Source organism: Cyrtonyx montezumae, unplaced genomic scaffold (assembly GCF_038088225.1).
Source record: "Cyrtonyx montezumae isolate F1298 unplaced genomic scaffold, pur_monq_1.0 scaffold_3, whole genome shotgun sequence".
Taxonomy (NCBI): Eukaryota; Metazoa; Chordata; class Aves; order Galliformes; family Odontophoridae; genus Cyrtonyx; species Cyrtonyx montezumae.
The window spans coordinates 149,716,831-149,738,281 of record NW_027072034.1 but is presented as its reverse complement, the minus strand read 5'-3'; the positions used below and the strand labels follow the sequence as shown (position 1 = coordinate 149,738,281).

The following is a 21,451-nucleotide window of genomic DNA, read 5'->3' as shown; positions in this document are numbered from 1 at the left end:
TACAAAATAATTTCAGATGTCACTACAGATTTCAGAAAACATGAGTCTAGAGACTGCACGTTCCCACCATGAAGGTCACACAGGGATTTAAGAAAATCAACCTCCCAGTCCTTTCAGTAGCACAGGAAGGAAATACAAGAACTTCTACACAATGTGCCAGCATACCGTGGTTCAGATTATCATAGAACTGCTCCTACCAACAGCTTGGTCTCCAAACAGAATTTCACCTACCAGTTTAAATTATTTCTTTACTTATTTATTGCATCTGGACTGGTATTTTCCTAAATGACAGTGCTTTATTTTGCGAATTCGACAAATGGAACAATTTCACGTAGCACAAAAAGTCTGTATCAAAGCAGGCAACTATACTTCAGAGACCAAAGCACTTATTACTTTGAAATAGTTGCTTCACCAAGATTGTTAAAAATGTATGTGGTATAACCTAAATGGATATGAAGTCAAAAAAAAAAAAATTACTTCTACCTTAACTCACCTGCCTGGTCAATGACCTTGAACAGAAACATTTCTTAGTAGTTCTCTTATCACATAGTTTTCTAATCATAATTATGAAGTAAAAAAATATAAATAAAATCTGGAGTTTTAATCTACAGTCAGGGAAAAAAAATCTTTCCTATGCAGTTACCACCTTGCATTAATATGCTCAGAGGTGAGCATACACAATATCTCTTAAGCACCTACCTAAGAATTCGGGGTAGGGAAAAGTTTTGATAAACCATATGAACATGCTTCAATATATTTCAAGTTTTGGAGCATCATCGCTGTGGAAAGGAGCTCTGAGGAAAGGGACCTGGGTGTCCTGGTGTACAACAGGTAAGCAATAAGCCAGCAGTGTGCCCTGGTGGCCAAGAAGGCCAATGGGATCCTGAGGTACATTAAAAAGAGGGTGGCCAACAGGTCGAGGGAGATGATCCTCCCCCTCTACTCCACCCTGGTGAGGCCTCACCTGAGTATTGTGTCCAGTTCTGGGCTCCTCAGTACAAAAAGGACAGGGATCTCCTTGAGAGGGTCCAGCAGAGGGCTACAAAGATGATAAAGGGCGTGGAACACCTCCCTTATGAGAAAAGGCTGAGAGACCTGGGTCTGTTCAGCCTTGAGAAAAGAAGACTCAGAGGGGATCTGATCCATACCTATAAATATCCAAGGAGCAGGAGGCAAAGGGATGAGGCAGTTTGTGGTAACAGGACAAAGGGTAGTGGTCACAAATTGATGCATAGGAAGTTCTGCACAAATGTGCATGGGAACTTCTTCACCGTGAGGATGACAGAGCACTGGCACAGCTGCACAGAGAGGTGGTGGAGTCTCTTTCTCTGGAGACGTTCCAGAGCCGCCTGGACGCCTACCTGTGCAACCTGGGCTAGAGAGCTGCTTTGCCAGGGGGTTGGACTCCATGATCTCTGGAGGTCCCTTCCAACCCCTACAATTCTGTGATTCTGTGCTTGTATTTTAATTGGATTTCAGTAGATAAGTTATCAGTTGTTCAGCTTTTCAGAGTACTGAAACTGTATCTGCATTATTGAAACCCAATCTGCATTAAAGTTCTGTTTTGTTTTTTTGTTGTGCATGCTTCCAATACATTTATTCTTTTACTGACTTTCACACTGTTAGATACTGACTCACTCCATTACGTTCTTCTCTAATTTTACTTTTATATTCCATATAATTAAGAGAAGCGCCGACTTTGATTACTAGAACTCACCATTCATCATCCTGTTTAATAGCAGAGAATTTCTGTTTGTTATAAAACAACATTTGCACAACTGTTAATCTAGGAAGTGTAAAACTAGGATGCAAACTCTCCTCGTGTACAACGGAAAAGTTAGCAGAAGCATATACAACTGTAAGTAATAGATTTGTCAGTCATCCAAAAGCTGATGGCTGAGGTCTAACTGATATATGAGCTGCTTCTGATGTGACAAGATAACCCATGGAAGAACTGGAAATAGATCACATAGCATCCTGCTAGGCTGTGCAAGTTGCATAATGGCAGGTTAAGCATTCTGTGCAGACCAAGAGCTCTTATCATGAAGCAGAAGTAACAGAAGGACTAACCCTCACATCCAGAAAGTCAAAGGTTTCTTTGGTGACTCACAGTCTTGAAATCACTTAGTCCTAGAAATCTAAATTATATACAGAAATGACAAAGTAACACACGTGCCAAAGTGCTGAAGAAGAAAGCCTGGGAGAAAATGCTCAGATTTTCAAATCATCCCCTTTATATATGTGTAAAAGAGGAACAAATGATAAAACACTTGTGCAATCTACTCCAGAATACACTGGAAAGTTTTAACAGTATTAGAAGAACAAAGCAACACATAAAAGTAGTAATAGTTAATTTAAGGCATTCAGTCAAAGCTGATCCTATAATCCAGTTTTACCTTGAAGGAGGTAAAGAAAAAGCAGCCAGAAAAAGATGACTCTCGATGTCACTTGTAGCCACCACCTGTAGAAGAACGGAAAGAAAACAACTCTCACAATTCCTTTGCGGGTCAGAGATGTCCAAGGACTTTCAGGTTTTGCCTTAGCAAAAGCAGATCCTTAAAAAAAAAAATAAAAAAAAGAATGTATTTCCTTGTTACAGCTAATAATACATTGAGATGCTGAGCAGTTAAGACAGAAGGGATCAATAATGAAACAATTATACATAATTCTAAACACATCTATGCCATCAACATAAATGGCATTGCTCTAGCCACATCGTTTAGGAAAGGGGAATAAATTTGAGAAGTGTGAAGCAGCCCCAGTCAAACTGATGACTAATTCTAGGAGAAGGGGAGCTATCCAAAGACCCAAAGAGTAATTTATCTGTCTCTTCTTCAACAGCATTTTTCATCTCACTCATTCAGATGCTCTCTTTTATATCCTTCCATTTCTTTTTCCTCCTGCAAATTCCCACTTCTCTGGCATCCACAAACCATATAGTATTTGCTTAGAGCTAAGAGTAGGGGCTCCAAGAATCTGCATATCCATGTCATACACAACTGGAATGTGTGCAGGTGCGTGAGTAATTCCATGACTGCTAGCAAAGACCAAGGCTTCTGCAAATTCTAGGTTGGAATTCAACCAGCACTATAGGAATGTATTTAGGAGGACAAGCTAGCTGCTGGGCTCATGGAAAAACAATCCAGATAACATTTTTACCACCCTTTGTGAGGCATAAGGAAAATTAAATAAAGACCAAATAAAGATTAAATACATTTTCAAAAGTCATCAATTGACCTTCTCTTGCTGTTCTGCTCTTGAAAATATACAAGAAATACTTAATGCCTATACAGCTGTTGCACTTCCAAAACCTTAACGTTCATCAAACATTTAAAACATTTAACGTTTTCATCAAACCATCAGAACATTTGAAAGAAGTCTGAATGTATGGAAATAGACTTCTGAACTGATAACTCCCAAACTATAACCCACAGAAATCCACCAATTTCTTATTCTCAAAACCTAAGTCTATCTGACAAAATCTAAGCCCTCGGTTTAATCTGTAAGTCACTCCTTACCTATATTTTGTATTAGACTTCTTTAAAGAATTATGTACAACTGTTTGTCTGTAAGTTTTTTTATTCGTTTAATTTTGTGGGGGTTTGGCATTGCTGGTTTGGTTGCTTTTTAAGCACTTGCTAATCCACATTGGTTTGTAACAAGACAGGATGGTAGTTCATTTTATTTTGAGAAATCTTTCTCTAGCTCAAGACTGACTTACCTCGTACAAGATCAACATCTATGAGGTCTGGTTTTACATGCCCTGTTTTCTTTGGTTTGTTTCTCAAACCCTGAAATACACAAATATTAAATGTCAGCATACATTGATGAAGAAGACAAGTAACAGAACAGCATTGATGTGGTCAGTAATTGTGTTTAACTTCTACTGTTATTAAAAATTCAGACAAGTCAACTTCAGACATTTGAAGTGCTATAAAACATTCAGAGGAGCAAGGCACAATCAATGCCTTTTGTTTAGATTGTCAAGCGTGAAAAACCTGAACAATTACTGACCCAACTATGTAAACGTGAAATGCTGTTAAGCACTGAGCACACATTTCCCATGGCTTCAGGTTATGCAGAGAAAATATGCACACGCTTGCAATAATTAGTAACACATTCATATTAGGTTTCCAGAACATTTCTCAGATTATTTTCCAGACATCTAATTAAATTTCATCAAATTCCAACATCAGAACTCCTTAACTCTAAAACTAAAAAGCAAATCATGTTGTAATGCAAAAGCCACTAATCAACAGCAAGTTCTGCTATCAGAAGTCCAAATTCTAGAAAACTATTGGTTTTCACAATACTGAACATAGAGCAGCCTATTAAAAAGAGGAGGAAAATCAAGCAACACAGAGTAGCAGCTCAGAAGAAGAATCAGTTTCTATTTATTTCTTCTTATAGAAACAGTATCTTCCCTTACAGAAGGGCCAAACTTCCTTGCAAAACTTTCAAGTTTATTCTTAATGTTAAAATGTGATGCTTAGAGATAGGTAATTGTGGGTTTACTTTGATGCCTTCAGATCAGGCTCTTGGTCACATTAGCCAATAATGATCCCATGTACAATTCAGACATAGTGAAATATTATGCTTCAAAAAATATTGAGAATACAAATGGAATTATAATGGAAGTGATTTAACTGGGTTCATTCAGATAGCAGTTTAATTTGCTGGTGAACTGTAGATTTTCAATACGGTCATATTTCATTCACGCATAAAAAAAAAAGTATTACTTAAGTGTAAGCATTAAATTTAGATAAAATTATAAAAATTAAATGAATAGAAATAAGATAAAGATAATGACATCTAGCTGTGCTAATCTTCACAGAAACTACACAAAGTTTTCAAACAGTCAGCACAGCTCAAAATATTTCTTGCACCTAATTTCAACTGGACTCACTTTTAATACTAAAACAGAAAAAAAAAACAACCAGATCACTATTGGCAGTGAACTAGCTATGGCATCACAAGGCAGGTCCAACAGAAAAAAAGAGCTTGCTTGAAATTAAACAAAATCAGTACACGGAATTCAAACACGGTTAAGACAAAACATTTCTTAAGACGATAAATGCAGTTGTACTGCAGACTTAGCACCACTTAATGTACAAGATTTTCATAAGTCAGCAGTCTTATAACTGCAGTAATTTCACGTGGAAGCCCATACTTGGAAATTGTAATTATTCTAACTCCACAAATAGATATATTTCTGGGAATTCTTGCATAATCAAGCCACTCTATTTCATAAAAGGTTCTAGAGATTAAAAATAGAAAATACCATATGACACAATAAATTTCAAGTGTACTGCTACTTATGGGCCACACAATTTTTTCCTCAAATGTCAAAATAAATAGATATGTGCATGTTAGAAGGAATAACCCGCTGGAAATACAGTCAGTCCTATGAACAATTCAGCACTGTGGCTATTTTCATTTTACAGAAAGAAGTTTTCAAAAAAAAAAGTCAACAATGAAACTCAATGCATCTCTCACAGGGAGAGCAGTGGTGACACATCCTTAAAAAATGTCACTGGTCAAATCTCAAATGCTTTCAGAGTCCATGAACTATAGTGAACTGGTGGCCACACAAAGTGAAATGAATTAAGATGTAACTTCTCCATTAACGTGTCACAAATCTGTGTAATGTATGTGGAACAGTACTGCTCCAAAATAAGGTTAATTAAGAAATAATTATGTTTCATATTATTCAGGTCCATCCAATTAACTTACATAATTTCTATTTGGTAAGAAGCACATTTCTGCTACCTAATACAAAAAACTCAAAGTTTAAATAAAAGTTCTTAAAAATAGCTGCTGTTGTATTATTCTGCACAAAGTTTAAAATCAACAGTTCAGTGAGACGTACGCTATTAATTAATAGTTCAATTAAAAGTATCCTGTTAATATTGATCTATATTACTGGCAACATTATTTTACTAAAAAATATCTTCTTGCATTTTTAGTCAAGTTCATTTACAAACAGTGTCATAGTGACTTTGAGATGGAAGCTTTATCGTAAGGCACCTGAACGTAACAGTCTGCTTTAGTGCTCCCTTCATTATGCTAAATCATAGACTCCTTAAGAGTTGCAAGGGATCTGTAAAGGCTATCTACCCCAGCTCCTCTGCAATGAACAGGGACATCTAGACCAGGTTGTCCAGGGCCCCATCCAGCCTCCCCTCAAAAATCTACCCCATCAACACTAACTCTCGTGGGCACTATCGTTTCTCCCATTGTTGAACTTGTTAATTATCAGACTATAACCCAAACAAGCTGAATTTCTAACAGGCACAAGAGAATATTTGCAATAAATTATCTGAATATTGCCCTATTACACAGCAGTTACAAGAACTTCCATCGTAACGGCAATTGGAAAAGACACAGAAAATAAAGCAATGCACCAACACCTGTGTTGGAAATTAGTTGTGCTGATGTCAGGAGCATTTCTGCACCATCTCTCCGCACGCTTCAAGCTGCAATTGTCGTGCAATAGCCTTCTGAACACGTCAACATACAGCAGCAGTCAAAGCTGCACTTCATGCCACGCACAGCAGTTCAGTGCTGGGGAGGGCTGCCCAGCAGCTCCCAGTCCCCGAGCTCCCAGTATCCAAGCTCCCAGTCCCCAGGTCTCCCTGCAGCAGCACTCAGCCAGCTCAGCACCAGCAGCAGCCCCGGGCTCTCCTAGTGCCACCTAACAGGGCACGCTGCAGAACTGCGGAGGTGTGGTGTCACAAAGACTCCTATCAGGTTGCCAACACTCCTGAAAATATTATCTCTGATGTAAAAGTTAATCCATAGATTTTGCACAGAGATCAGTTCAGTGAGTTTCCATGTAATGATCTCCCCTAACATATGCTATGTAGCTATTGAAGTAGAGGGGAGGAATAACAAAGCAAAACAAAATCACCCCACGGGAACACTGAAGAAATGTGTATTTTGCTATTGTTAAGAATAAACAAAGCCTTTATGCTCATGCAGCAATAACATATTTCTTGTGTGCAGTATCCGAAGAGAAAAGGTTAATTGCAAGAAAACACTAGTGAAACTAATGTTAACATTAAAGAGTATGACATGATATACAATGAGCAGATGTACTACACACAGGACTGATTTTTCTCCCCCAGAACACCATAGCAATGCAGCAGAGATTGATGGCACTGTTAGTTAAACCAAAACGCAAAAAATTTCTGTTAACTGCTTATTCAGGACACAAAGCCTGAAGTACTTACCAGTCTAATAAACTGTACAAAACAATGACAGCATCATAAAGGAGGAAAAGAGAACTGGAGGGATAAGGTAACTAACTGAAAGTAAGGAGAGCTCAGATAACTGATGTTAGAATTCATCACAGAGTGAAAGAGGCACTCACAAACTAAGATCTGGCTTTAGGTAACTGAAATAAATGCACTGAGGTACAGACAGATGTAGAACTTAAGTGCTGCAGACTTAGTAGTCATATAAAATAAATAAGAGTATACTATGCCAGTTTCATTTGGTTACACTCCAGAAGTCTATTTTTGCTTCACCAACATTAAAGAATATCCCATATGTTGTAAATTACATCAGCATATACAATCACAGCATTACTGGCAAAAAAAAAAAAAAAAAAGAAAGACTGTATTACCTTGATTTCTCTTTGCTCTACTGATTTTTCCCATATTTGTTGATCATATGCCCCAATCTAAAAAAAAACATAGAACAGAAAGAATCTAAAGTAGCTTTTCAAATACATTGATTGTTCAGAATCAATTCATCTTTCAGGCAAACATGAAGATGACAGTTTATTTCCTCAAGGATACTTATTGTCAAAGCAATCTTTATCTTCCCCACTCCAACTCCCCTGGGCAGGACCTGGCTGACCCAGAACTCAGCTGAGCCCAGCCAGCCCAGAGCCTCACCACAGGGCCACCCAGCCTCAGCGCAGCAGCTGCCAGCTAACTTGAAAGAAAAATAGTTAGTTGAAGCCAGATCTTCCATTCATTATTTTAAATCAGTTCCCTCTATATTTCCTGTTCCTCACCACCCACTTTTACAGCTTCATTGTCTTGAGCTCCATCTCTTCAGATTGCACAGCATCAGGCTGAGAGGCAGCAAGAATCCAGGTCAGGGAAAACACAAAATGCACAAAGAATATCAGAAAGTTGCCTTTCCCCCCCCCCCAGTGAATCACTGATGAAATAATGCTCCTGGTAGGCCTGGTTCAAAATTTAACTAATCTTTTCCCTTATACCTTAACTGTACTATTTTCTTTTCCTGAGAACAAAGGAAGGTTTCCAAGACTCTCATTAAGCTGCCAGTCAATTTATTCCTGAAGGTTTTCTAAAGATCTTAGTTTTGTCTGAATGTGATCAAGCTTTTAGTTAAAATTTTGTAGTAAAAAGGAATTGGTTTTCTCCAGGCTCTACCCTCATCACATTTCTATAGAAAACTACAGGTATTTGTAAGGCTAAAGGTAAAATAAAGTGACAAGAGTAAGTCAGTATGTGACACAATGCATCTTTCTAAGAAGTTAGAGAGAACAAAGAGAACCAGCATGATTTGAATACTGCACATGGAGCTTCCAGACATTACTCAGTAATGATCTGTTCTATGTAGAACCACAGAGCAGCTTGGGTTGGAAGAGACCTCAAACCCTGCCAGTCCCAACCACTGCTGTGAGCTGATTCCCCCCCATCAGTTCAGGCTGCCCAGGGCCCCATCCCACCCAGCCTTAAGCTCCTCCACAGATGGGGCACCCACAGCTTCTCTGAGCAGCCTGTACTCTCACCAAACATTTTAAAAGCTTCCCAACCTAGCAGTTCCCCTTCGATGAACACACAGACACACGTGTGCACCCACATGTGCTGCCTCACACCTGAAGCTTTGTTCCTGTTACCAAGCTCTGACCAGCGAAGCGCAACATTGATTTTGGTCACAAGAGCAAGGCAGATGCACGTACAGAGGGAAACGTATCAAAATCTCTTAATTGATTCCAATAAAGCTGATAAAACCAGCTTGGTCCAAACACCCGATGGGGAGGAAAAAAAAACATTGCCTGATTACTGCATGACTCATTTTCATATCTGCTTAGTACTTGCTATTCACGAGATACAGGTGCCCAAATGATTTCTAGTTCACTATCTTAAAATGACCAAAAAAAAAGCCAACAGACTTTTTGGTAATAATAATGAGAAATACTTAGCGACTTGCACAAAGAAAAAACACACAGATCATGGAAAATAATGATAATGGAGAAGTCAGCCACTGTACTGAGCAGATTAAGCACCTGCTACAATTAAACTAATTAAAATAAATCTAGTTCAAGAGCTGACTCCATCTGGATAACTGCCAGCAATTAAGAAGTCAATATGTTGAATAACTGCTCCACCCAGACATTTATACCAAATTGCTTTGGCTTCTTCCTAAATACCCTTTAAACAACGTTTCAGATCTTCCTGTTTTTCACATTTATTGAGAAGAGTCCTACGTGAGTATTTTGTACAGCATAATACTGTCTTTCCCCTCCCACTTCCCAACAAGCTTTCTTCCTACAAAGACAGAAAAGTCTGACTCCCACTTTTTGTTGCACAAGAAACAAGCACGGAGGCCTTTGTGCCAAGAAAATTGCAAAGCAAACTCTGTATTTCTAATCCCATTCATGAGCAATATTGTTTTAGTGTTGAAAGAGTCTTTAAGAGAGTTCATCACGTAAACAAACAACAGATCAAGACAAGCAAAAAACAAACTTTCAAACTTTTCTTCTACACGACAACAGGAAATTTTACCTATTTTCCCTACAATACATCCAGCAGAATTCACTGAAAAGAGCTTTTCAGTAACAACAAGTTGAAACATAATAAATAAGGGATGTGAAAAACATAACATGCTAAATGACCGAGTTAGTGAATGAAGGAATTCAAGTTATTACTAGCAAGTCTTCCCATTTTTAAATTGAGAGGCAACTACATCCTCAGAGAGTTTTCATTTACAGCTAAATTATTTCATGTCAAATCTAAATACAGTTTCCCAATGGTTACATGTGGGCTTTCTCTGCCTCTTTACTGTTCACTTTTTTTTAAACTGCACATATCAGTGGGACACCAAGAAGAAAAACACCTGACAATGCCCAAAAACTTCTGAAGGCAACTGAAATGAGGGAAGAAACTTCTAGAGATACAACTGCCCATGCTCCTACCATGAAGAATTCAAATATACACAAAACTTGATCAAAGCAAGCTTTCCCTTTATAAGCAGCTGTCCTTGGGACTACAAAGGTGTTCACAGAATCACAAAATTGTAGGGGTTGGAAGGGACCTCTAGGAGTTCATCAAGTCCAACCCCCTGCCAAAGCAGCTCCGTAGCCCAGGTTGCACAGGTAGGCGTCCAGGCAGGTCTTGAATGCCTCCAGAGAAGGAGACTCCACCACCTCTCTGTGCAGCTGTGCCACTGCTCTGTCACTGCACTGGGAAGAAGTTCCCGTGCACATTTGTGCAGAACTTCCTATGCTTCAGTTTGTGGCCATTTCCCCTCGTCCTATCACCACACACTGCGGAGAAGAGTCCAGCCTCACACCTTTGCCTCTCGCTTCTTGGATATTTACAGATATGGATCTATATGGACCCTCAGAGTCTTCTTTTCTCCAGGCTGAACAGACCCAGGTCTCTCAGCCTTTTCTCATAAGGGAGGTGTTCCACGCCCTTTATCATCTTTGTAGCCCTCTGCTGGACCCTCTCAAGGAGATCCCTGTCTTTTTTGTACTGAGGAGCCCAGATCTGGACACAATACTCCAGGTAAGGCCTCACCAGGGCAGAGTAGAAAAATCCACTTTCTTTATCATTTGTTAATTCAAGTTACATGATGAGCCTATCTTTTAATTGTTCCTCTTGAATGGATGGAAATGGAATGGGCTACCCAGGAAGGTACTTGAGTCACATCTCTGGAGGTGTTTAAAAAACATTTACATGTGGCACTATGGGACATGGTTTAGTGGGAAGTGGACAGCTGCACTGTATGATCTTGAAGGTCCATTCCAACATTGGTGCTTCCATGGTTCCATCATCAAGCCTCAGCAGCATCACATCCCTCTTGTAGGAAACACATCCATAGCATACTACAGATGGAATAAACTGTGGTACAACCAGCCTTGGCAGAACTGAAGCACATATTTTGTAGTGATTTAGTTTAAATCATGCATCACAGGTTTTCTCAATGAGAAGATCCTATCTGGAGCAGTTACCTCTAAAATATTCAGCCATCAAGATACCTTGCTTCAATAGATGCCTTGCTGAGAAGATGAAAGAACTCTGCTCCATTATGTATTTGTAGAATTACCAACTACTCCAAACTTTTAAGTTTGAGCACATGTGGGATTACTGAAGACCAAAAATCCTGCCAATGTTCTTTCACAATGGAGAAGAGTTGCTTCAGGTGTAGCCAGAGATGAGGGTGGCACGATACTGAGTTCCACCTAGAAGGCACTGCAACATTTTACACACACACATATACATATTTATTTTTTTTTTAAGAAACACTTCACCTCATTTTTAGAATTATTTAAAGATGAAAGCAAGCTGTAACCCATTATTGCAACTCCTCAAAATTGGCTCAAATTGAAAACCTACCGAGCGCATCAAAAGCCACTGGACACATTCGAACACCAAACGTGTAAATATACTTCACATCTTTCTCAGAAACAAAAGAGATGACAAGATGAGCTCAACTTTGATCTTACAAATTGCACTACTTCAAGTGAGCAATGGAAGGTGATGTAACTTGAAAAGTAACAATAAATTCAGGAGGTTAGCAACACTTGCACTTCTTTTTTTCCAACTGAATAGCTCAGAAAGCATTTGAGCACATTTCATCGTATATCTAAAACTTGACACTTTTACAGCTAGTTTTTATAACAACGAAAAGCAATTTGTCTAAGTTAAGCTGTTAGAAACAGTTCATTCTGGTTTCAAATAAAGCCCAACACTAAGGGTTTCTGCACTGCAAATTATTTCTTCCCAGTGTCTTTCTCATAAACAGATCAGTGTGCATTAAGACTGAATTTGAGCTTTGTGAATGACACTGATATTCACTTTAAGCTAATGCAGTGATGCTATCAACATGTAGCCCAATACTCACAGAGCCTTCGGATTCTAATGGAACCGATCAATATTTCAGGAGACATTTATAATTTATGACAAAGAAAGCTAATGAAGATTATAATCCTAAGAATACACCGCATTTCCTACTGGATCTTAAAACTTTAATGTTTATCCATAATGAAATCCGCATGCTAAGCTTTGTCCCTTAAAACTGCTGAACACTTTTACAAGCAACATAAAAACACTATTACAAATCCAAAAGACATAGGATACAGAGTTTGGTGAATACAAAGGAAGTTGTTCCCTTAGGCTGTCTACCAAGGAAATTAAGTTTTTCACATCTTATTAAAATATCTAGTATTAGCATATTAGCAAATATACTTAATTAATTTCTACAGCCCAACGTTTTTCAAAAACTGCACAAACTTCTAGAACAGAATGTTTTTAGCATTGAGTCTGACATAAATATTTCAATACATGTAATATTATTCATTTTAAAAAATAAAAAGCTTCATATTAAGTTTACATTGTAAACATTTATGGATATCAGACAAAACTTTGTCTGATAAACATTTTTATTTTCTCAATGCACAAGACAAGTTTATTAGAAGTTACTTTAAACCCTCTTTTATTTCCACTTAATTGATCCACATTACAGTAAAGGCAACAATTTAGTAGTTCAGCAGCGTAATTATCTTTCTTGATTTTTTACTACTAAGACTTTTTTTTTCCCCAGGATGTTTTTCCATTTTCAATGTGTTTGTAGCACTTTTTCCCCCCTTTTCTTTTATCATTGATACATGGACAACAAACCTAGTCCATAGCCAGAGATATATAACAACTGCTTTAGCACCATCTGCTAATAGGGAAGAGTTTACAAACTTTTACTCAAACGCAGAAGTAAAATGGAAGAGATTAAAGCTGTTTAACCTTATGTACAAAGCCTGGAACTTAGGTCTGCTGAATAGTTAGTACTGATTACTAAAAGATTCTGGGATTTCCTGCCTTCTCCCTTACTCCCATAAGGAGAGGCAGAAACAACAGTGTAGCATAAAACCATAGAATCCTCAGAGTTGGAAGGGATCTTTAAAGATCATCCAGTTCGATTCCCCTGCAACAAACAGGAACATCCATGGCTAGGTCAGGCTGCCTAGGTTATACCTACTGTAAATCTACCCTCTTTCATCTTGAAAATGAAGAATTGTTTATTCTTAATTGTGTAAATTATCAACTAATGAGCTGGCAATAACTGCAACTACACCGAACTAAGAGCCATTTCACTGAACAATAACTCTACCAAAGTTTCCTTCAAGGATACTATCTCCAGAGTACAATAATGGATAATTAAAACATTTATCAACTATCTATTAATACTTTCGCTGTATCAATCAATACATATACTCTTATCATCAGCCAGCCTCCCTTACTGTCCTGAGTAATAGTTTGGAGATCTTAGCAGATTTACTAAAAACATGAAAAAAAAATTTTAATCTCGCAATTAAACAAAAATTTTATGAATAAGAATATTCAGAAATAAATACAGACACTACATATTCAGAATATATAGTAAAGTAATTACCAACACTCACCCCTCAGCCATTTCCTACTGACATATACTGGACACCAGAATTAGCTTTCTTGAGGTTATCATTTCCGTACCTTAAAAAAACTACTCATTAAAAATAAAAAGCACCACAAACTCAATGTGTCACTCATTTGTCACTGAAGTACAGCGGAATCCATTATGAAGTTTACCCATCTTCAAATCTCAGACTAAAGGTATCAAAGAGCTGTGTAGGCAGGAACCTCTGGAGGACATCTTGCTCCTGAGCAGCTCCAATTACAGCAAGTTTCCCAAGGGCCTATCCAAGAAAGTTCTGAACACTTCCAAAGTTTGGGGATTTTGCAGCCACTCTGGCACCGTGACTCAATGCTTGGGAACCCTCATGGTAAACATTTTTTTTCCTATATCTAATTAGAATTTCCCCTATTTCTATTTGTGTTTATTGCCTCTCTTGCAATCCCTGCACACCTCTGAAATGACCTCCATTCCCTTCCCGGCCACCCATTCAGCAGCTGTGGCAGCAATGAGCTCTTCCCTTTGCCCTCTTTTCTCCCGACAGAAAAGACCATGGTCTCTCAGACTCATTCTACATCCCACGCTTCAGCCCCAGAACAACCTTCATGGCCCTCCACTGGGCCAGCCAAAGCACATCAATGCCCTTCTTCTACAGGACAGCCCCAACCTGGACATAGCACCCTACTTGCTGTATCACAACCTGAACAGAGAGGGACAATCCCTTTCCTTGGCCCACTGCCTACACTGTGGCTACAGCCCAGTCATTCTTCAAGTACTCAAGATTTAAGCCCTCAGCAACTTTTTTTTTTCCTTACAGTTATGTGTTTGCACAACATGAAGCTGCCTCAAGAAATAACTGACACAGAAAACCACTCTGACAGCCTCATTATTTAGTATTGCTCCCTGAAGACCACCAAAAATCCTGCAAGCTCACCATCATTACCACTGTAATTTTGAAACAGCACTGCCTTTACTTCTGATTACTTCCACTTCCCACAGCACCCATTCCTTGGGCCAGCACAACCTGGTGTGTGGTTGAGAGATAAATCTGTTCTCTCAGGAAAAGAAAATAAAATGCTAAATTATAGCTTCACAAGGTACAACAAAAAAAAAAAAAATCCAACAATCTCTAATACAAACAGGGATTTGCAGCTCACTTGCCCTATCTCACAGATACATTTGCCTTCTTAAGTTTAAACTGCATTTGTTCCCTGACCAAGTTCACCGTAAGTACATGAATGTCTGTAGGAAGTGAGAGGCAGCAGAGAGGCACAGCACAAAACTGTTTCATTCAGCCACACTGGTTTTGAGTGATTCTGATCCATTGCATAGGATCCAATAACTTGAATAATAACTGACTCACCAAATCAATGTGTTGAAGGTAATCCCCATTAGTGGGTCAGCTGACAACCTGGGTACCCAATTTCAGTACTGCATAGAAAGTAGCTTTGTTAAATACATATTCTTCTTCCTGCTTTCATAGAACAGTGGAATCATGATTCCATCATCTCCCCTGACCTCCTCTTCCTCAGACTAAATAGGTCCACCAGCCACTCCTCATAACACTTGCTTTCTAGCCCATTCAACAGTCTCATTGCTCTTCTCTAAACACATACCAGCAACTCAATATCCTCCATACAGTGAGAGGTCCAAATTGGACCCAGAATTTGAGGTGCAGCCTCATCAGTGCCACGTACAGAGGAACAGTCACTTGCCCAATTCTGCCAGCCACACTATTTCTGATGCAAGCCAGGACACCACTGGCCTTCTCAGCCACCTGGGCACACTGCTGGCTCATGTTCAGTGGACTGTCAGACAATACCCACAGATCCTTTCCTGTCAGGCAACTTTCTCCACCCTTACCCACACTCATACCACCATCTGGAATTGTTATGACTCAAGTGAAGTATCCAGCAAGTAGCTTTGCTGAATGCCACGCAATTGGACACCGCCATCAGCGTAGCCTGCTCTGAGCCTTCCTCTTCTCTGGCAGATAGACACAGCCATACAACTTGGTGTCATCTGCAAACCTAATTGAGGGTGCACTCAATCTTCATTTCCCTCATCAAGATCATTGATAAATAAACAAACTTGGCCCCAAACTGAACCCTGGGGAACATCATTTTCAAAAACAGTCAGTTCCAACTCTTGACAAGTTTTGGCACTTGAAGACTGACCTTTCTGAGAGTTTCAGCATCCAAAGTCCTCAGCAATACATCCACACACCTACAGCATAGTGCAAAAAAATGTTTTGGGTGCCAGGGTCACCAACATATCACATTAATTCGGTACCAAGAGGGAAATCAAGTAGTTTCAGGGTATGATGTAATAGAGAAGCAATAATTAAGCTGGAAAGTATAATCTTAGCCTAATGAGCTATAAAGCAGTAAACATTACAGAACTTAATGCAGTTACAACTCTAATTTTGCCCCTTAAAACCATGGCAGAGAAAACATCTCATTTGTTTTATTGCACCCTTTAACAGCAGTACCCAAAGGACATCCAAAGCAACGTAAAGCTGCACTGGCAAAGTTAAGTGATAAGCAATTAGATTCAGGATTCAGGTTCATTAAGTTCCATTCTGCCTTCTCTGACAATCACCCCCAAGAGATGAAAAAACTTAAATTCTTTCCTGCAATATTATTAACAAATGTGTGCAAAGCTCTCCATTTTTGTAGCAAAACTCCTGTGAGCATTAAAAATCAAGAAGCGGTTGTAAATTCCTTGGTTTACCACTGGTTATTCCTTGGTATACCCTTGGTTTTAATACATAGTTGTAAAACTGGAAACCAGAGCAGAAATTGCACATCTACTGTCATCTGTGAGCCTTGGAAGTATTACAAAAAGTGAACACAAAGATTTTAAGTTTTAAGTAGTATCTTAGGTTATTAGTGATTTCATTATTTTTAACCACAGGTACTGTGATTGATACATGGAGAATGTTATTGAGAAACACACAATCCTAAGGCTATTTATTAACAAAGCACAGACAGGTGCCTCTGAGCTCGGCAGCTGCCAGGGACCGATGCAGGGAAGTGCACACAGCCCCACCACACCCACTGCTGCAAGCAGCCGCGTGCTGACGGCAAGCCAGCACACGCCTGCGTGACCTCTCCAAGAAACACAAACATCTCGACAGGGCACTCCTCCGTCCGTCCAGGAGCACAGCAGCAGATCACTTACAGATGTCCCTACACAGCCAGCACGTCCACATTTCGTGCCCTGCACCATCCACTACTTGCAGCAGCAGGGAAGCCCAGCCACCACTGTACTCAGGAAAGTGAAGTCCGTGAGGTCCTATGTCTCAGATAACAAACTGGTGTTAACAAACCCTATAACCCAAACAAAACTAAGAGCTAAACATTTTTACAAGGCAGTCATCAAGAGCTATGCGCTATAAGCAGACTACATCTATTGCGACAACAATCAACAAGTTTACATAATAAAAGCCCGACCTTTAAGCGATTAAGCGCATTACTAAATCATCGTCCCGTGAGAAGCTCCGTTTCAGACAATAGAATGAGTCACACGAGCACAGAAACGCGGGCGTCTGCTCTTTGGAGAACTTGCACGCCAGTGCGGCTGGAAGAGCTCAACCGCGGAGCAATTCCTACTAAAGAAGTCCAGAAGCACCTGACATTTGAGGAGATGGCCGACCTTTGAAATTCAATAGAGGGAAATTGAGTTTAAGAATATCTCAAAATTGAAAACAAAACCACAGAGTAAGTTATCTATTTAATATCTCTTTTTGCAATAAGTGTCAACCTATTCAAGTAGTGTTTGTCTATATTTGACTGTCAATATTGTGTGTTATTCACGTCCTTTGTTAGGATTTTCATATGTCAACTCGTTTACATGAAAAAAACTCCCCAAAATAACAGTTTGGTTTCCTCCTTTTATCATGTAGGCAAGCCATTAGTTCGATCAATAATTTCTGCAACCCTAGTTCTTTCCTGACCCAGAAACAACGTTTTACTGCTGAGTATTGATTTCTCCCTGCTTTCAATTTCAGCTACAGCAGGAGGAATCAGCAGACTTAAAAAGCAAGGCAGGAGGGACAGAGCTGACAAGTGTGACACGTTTAGAATTGAAAGCCGAGTTCAGCATTTTGGCATCATAAGCAATCACAGACCAGAAATGTACCAGGAAAGACAAGAAAAATGTCTGCCACCCACTTGTCTCTAGCACTGCTCTTCCATTTCCCAGGTGAAAATCTTAAGTACAAACAATGAATCCACAGGGAAAAAAAATACTGTGCCAGGTAAATGATGGAGAAGAAAAATCAAGGATGTGGGTGAGAAGTCCAAGATCTTAGGAAAGGATCATACACAGCACTACAAAGATAAAAACAGCTAAGAATTACCAGCCTGATCCAGGCTAACTCTCACTAAGTTGGGACCCAGAGATCACCACCTCATTCTCACGAAGATTACATGAGATGCAATGTTTTTGAATTTGTCCTAAAATAAGATTCCATTTTCTCATTTGGAAAAAAAAGTAAAGCTTCTCCATCGCAACTGACTCCAATTCAGCTTTGTTCACACCATGGAAAACATGGACATCTGGACCACGCAACACTGCATCTCTCCTGCAGACAGCCCAGTCTTTCATAAAGTTATGGTGGTCACACCTCATCACAATTCTGCCTCAACAGCAGTTTGCACTCTCTGCCTGAGTAGGCCTTTGTGAAAACCTGCAAAGACATGCAGCGTACTGCTGTTGGTCTGAATGCTCTAAGTGGAACCACATGTGTGTAATCACTGGAAAAAAGGCAACAGAACAAGGGTTTAAAGAATGACCTGTACTGATAGCGAGGTGCTCTGTCAGAAGCAGCCTCCTGGGAACAGTAAAACTGAGGAACGGGTTGTTGACATCCAAACCAGAAGGCTGTGCCCCTATACCATCACAGCACAGTGACTCATCAGAAGACACTGAGTTCCTAGCACCAAAAGGGAGGAAAGCTGCAGTGATCACAAACAGTATTCCTTTTCCTGAGCGTCCAACAGGAGCACTGATGTACTTCAAATCAGGAAAGAAAAAAAAAAGAGCAGGAGCTTTGGTTAAGATCTCCAAAGGCTTAAGAGTCTTGCTCCCATCAAATGACCACTTTTTACACAAAGCTGAATGGCATAATAAATCTTCCCGTGACTGTTCATCATCACCACCCAAAAAACCTCAGAGACCTGAGGAGCAGGTGAAGTCATCTTATTCTAAAGATTTTTATGATAAGTATCACTTTTCCCTTCCATGAGATCCTCCACCGAATTTCGTTACACTAAATCTTCCTCCAAATCACCCTACAAATCTTTGTAACAACTGAAAGGACCCATAATCAAGAAATGCTTTGAGAACAACATGCAATTCCATTGCACATGGCTGCCTTCATGTGTCTCATCTGTCCCACCACAGGAAAAGCCAGTACACGATCCAGGATTTACAACTATCCATGTACATACCGAAAAGAGCATATGGATCTGAGAAGTAAAGCCATACAATAGCAATTCCAAACTTTGCAATTGAAGAAATTCAGCAAAAGGCTTTTTGATTTTTTTAATGTACAAATTAATAAATTCCCATCTGCAACTCTACAAACCACTGAAGAGATGTGAGCTTCTCGTGAGCACCCAGAGGGTTGGCTGTGCTTTTATCTGCCCATATAACTTTCTTTACATACACAAAAATAGTTTTCCTAAGGCTTGAATGTACAAAGTACAAAAAAATTCTCATTCAATTCTGAATGATTCTCCATTTTTTAATACTCAACTGAATATTCAATATAAATTAATAAGCAGAATTCATTTTTCTGCTTTTCCAACCGCACCTTTAATTTACAGTTGAGAAGATGACATCGTCAGATTGTCAGCACTGTCAGATTTCTACAAGTTACAGTTGCTTAAAATAAAAGTTAACCACGATTTCCATTTTGAGGACCGACACCATTGTTCTCCTAAGAGCATGAGTACTCCCCAAAAGAGAGCCATGGGACAAAGGAAAACAGGAACCTAAAGAAGCATGGAGATAAGGAAAAAAGAGAATAAGCTCATCACACCTTAAATCCTACCTCCAAACTCTGCAAAATCCTCCATGGTTTTAAACACAATTTAGCTGGGTAAGTCAACCAGTACACTAGTGTCAAGGGGATATGGTAACTTCAAATTAACAAAATAATAAGTTAGACATTAATATTTCTATGTATGGATATGAAACAACATATGCACACTTAGGAGATACTGTAACTGCACGTCTCCCAACGATGTTTTTCCTCTTTCCTGCTTCTCCCCACTTGTTTGTTGTTTTTTTTTTAACTGACTTCTACAGAAACTTCCTTTGGCTTTGGATTACATTGATCCTTGATACTGACAGAGAATACCTGAATTCTTACTTTCTACTTAAATACAGCCATTCTCTTACATACTGTAGAAACAACATTCTCCTGCACACAGGTACATTAACTAATCAACATTATACTGGAATCAGTAGCCCAAGCAAAAGCAGTTCCATCCTGCAAGGTATTGTCATTAGATATTTATTTACTTTCAGAAGAAAAGTTCCAAGCTACTCCCTCTCACACAATGCCGACCAATAACTCGGCACTACTTCACATTTATACTTTACACAAAAATAAGTTGGCTTATTGCATTTTATCTTTTTCCCCTGAAGTCATCATAAAAACGAGCAGAAAGCTTACCTTTTTCTGGTACCAAACTATAGCATCAGTTACTTTGGACGCCATTTATTCCACTGAATTCACCCAGTCATTTTAGGCTGTTAACAGAAAGAAACAGAACTTTACTTCCACTTTCCAGTGTAACACAAGTGGCACACAGACTGTGCTGTATCATCTCACAACCTCAGGGAAGTCTTATTAAGTGCAAAATGCCACGTAAGGATTCTGCAGACAAGAGATAAACGCATTATAAAAATGTAAGAAAAGTTCATACAAACTGTTGGATATTTTGGGGAGAACAAGAACAGTGCTGATCACAAAAAAAAAAACCCTGCTCTGATTACAAAATTAGCTTTAGTCTCTTCCTGAGTGGATTAAGTTAGAAGAAGCTATGGAAAAGTAGCACGCTTGTTTTAATTGTAATAAACAGGAAAAGGCTTTGGGGTTTTTAAACACTGAACCAAATGACAGCGATCTCACAAGGAGGAACTCAGCCCTTACATAAAAACTTTCACCACTAAAAATGACTATGAAGCTTTGTTGCATGCAGAGTTAGCACTGGAAAAAAAAGTATAAAGAAAATGAACATTACAAAACTTCAGAATTAAAATCATCACATTCCTACAAATCACTCTCACTCCCACCATGGTTCAGCCACACTCCACTTTTACTTTCTCATGTAAGTAAGTGTTAGAGAATAAATTGTATGTTTTCTCTCATAGTTGACATTCTATAAAATTAACTGAAAGCACATGTGAGAATTACAGCCCTTTCTGGATATTTTGTTATAATATGCAAGTTCTTCTAAATATGAATGCATTAAAATTAAAACCAAAACCAAATATTTCACAGACTAATTAAGGTAAGAACAGATTAATAAGTGAGACACACACAGTGCCCATATTTCAAGCCGTTAACTAAAGCAGGAAGCAGTCAGTGAAGCAAAAGAAAGAATTGGAAACAAGTATTTTCCAAAAACACTGGGTGCTCGTGTTGAGCAGAGATTCCACTCACCAATCCCTTTTTCATCTATATGTATATCTATGTATAAACAAGTATTCCAAACTGAAGCCCAGGTAAAAAAGAGCTAATGGGGGACACCCAACCTCGCCGGGATGTTTTAACCTCAGC

General features: G+C 39.0%; 2 protein-coding genes across 5 annotated transcripts in view; one reads left to right on the top strand and one right to left on the bottom strand.

Annotated features, from left to right (window-relative positions):
* Window positions 1-21,451, top strand: part of GSAP (gamma-secretase activating protein) — a 416,138-nt gene that overhangs the window by 174,515 nt on the left and 220,172 nt on the right. The window lies entirely within an intron of this gene.
* The window catches only part of PHTF2 (putative homeodomain transcription factor 2), a 60,495-nt gene that overhangs the window by 27,113 nt on the left and 11,931 nt on the right, over window positions 1-21,451 (bottom strand). For 2 of the 4 annotated variants that reach the window (XM_065743686.1, XM_065743689.1), the window contains exons 2-6: window positions 20,342-20,418; window positions 7,628-7,684; window positions 7,233-7,244; window positions 3,722-3,791; window positions 2,397-2,555 (exon numbers count right to left, since the gene is read on the bottom strand). In XM_065743686.1, coding sequence (XP_065599758.1) covers window positions 2,397-2,555; window positions 3,722-3,791; window positions 7,233-7,244; window positions 7,628-7,684; window positions 20,342-20,386 — 343 coding nt within the window. In that variant the 5' untranslated portion in view covers window positions 20,387-20,418. Of the gene's footprint in view, window positions 1-2,396; window positions 2,556-3,721; window positions 3,792-5,733; window positions 5,770-6,410; window positions 6,439-7,232; window positions 7,245-7,627; window positions 7,685-20,341; window positions 20,419-21,451 lie in introns of those variants that run through there. The other 2 variants (XM_065743687.1, XM_065743688.1) reach the window with 2 other exon arrangements.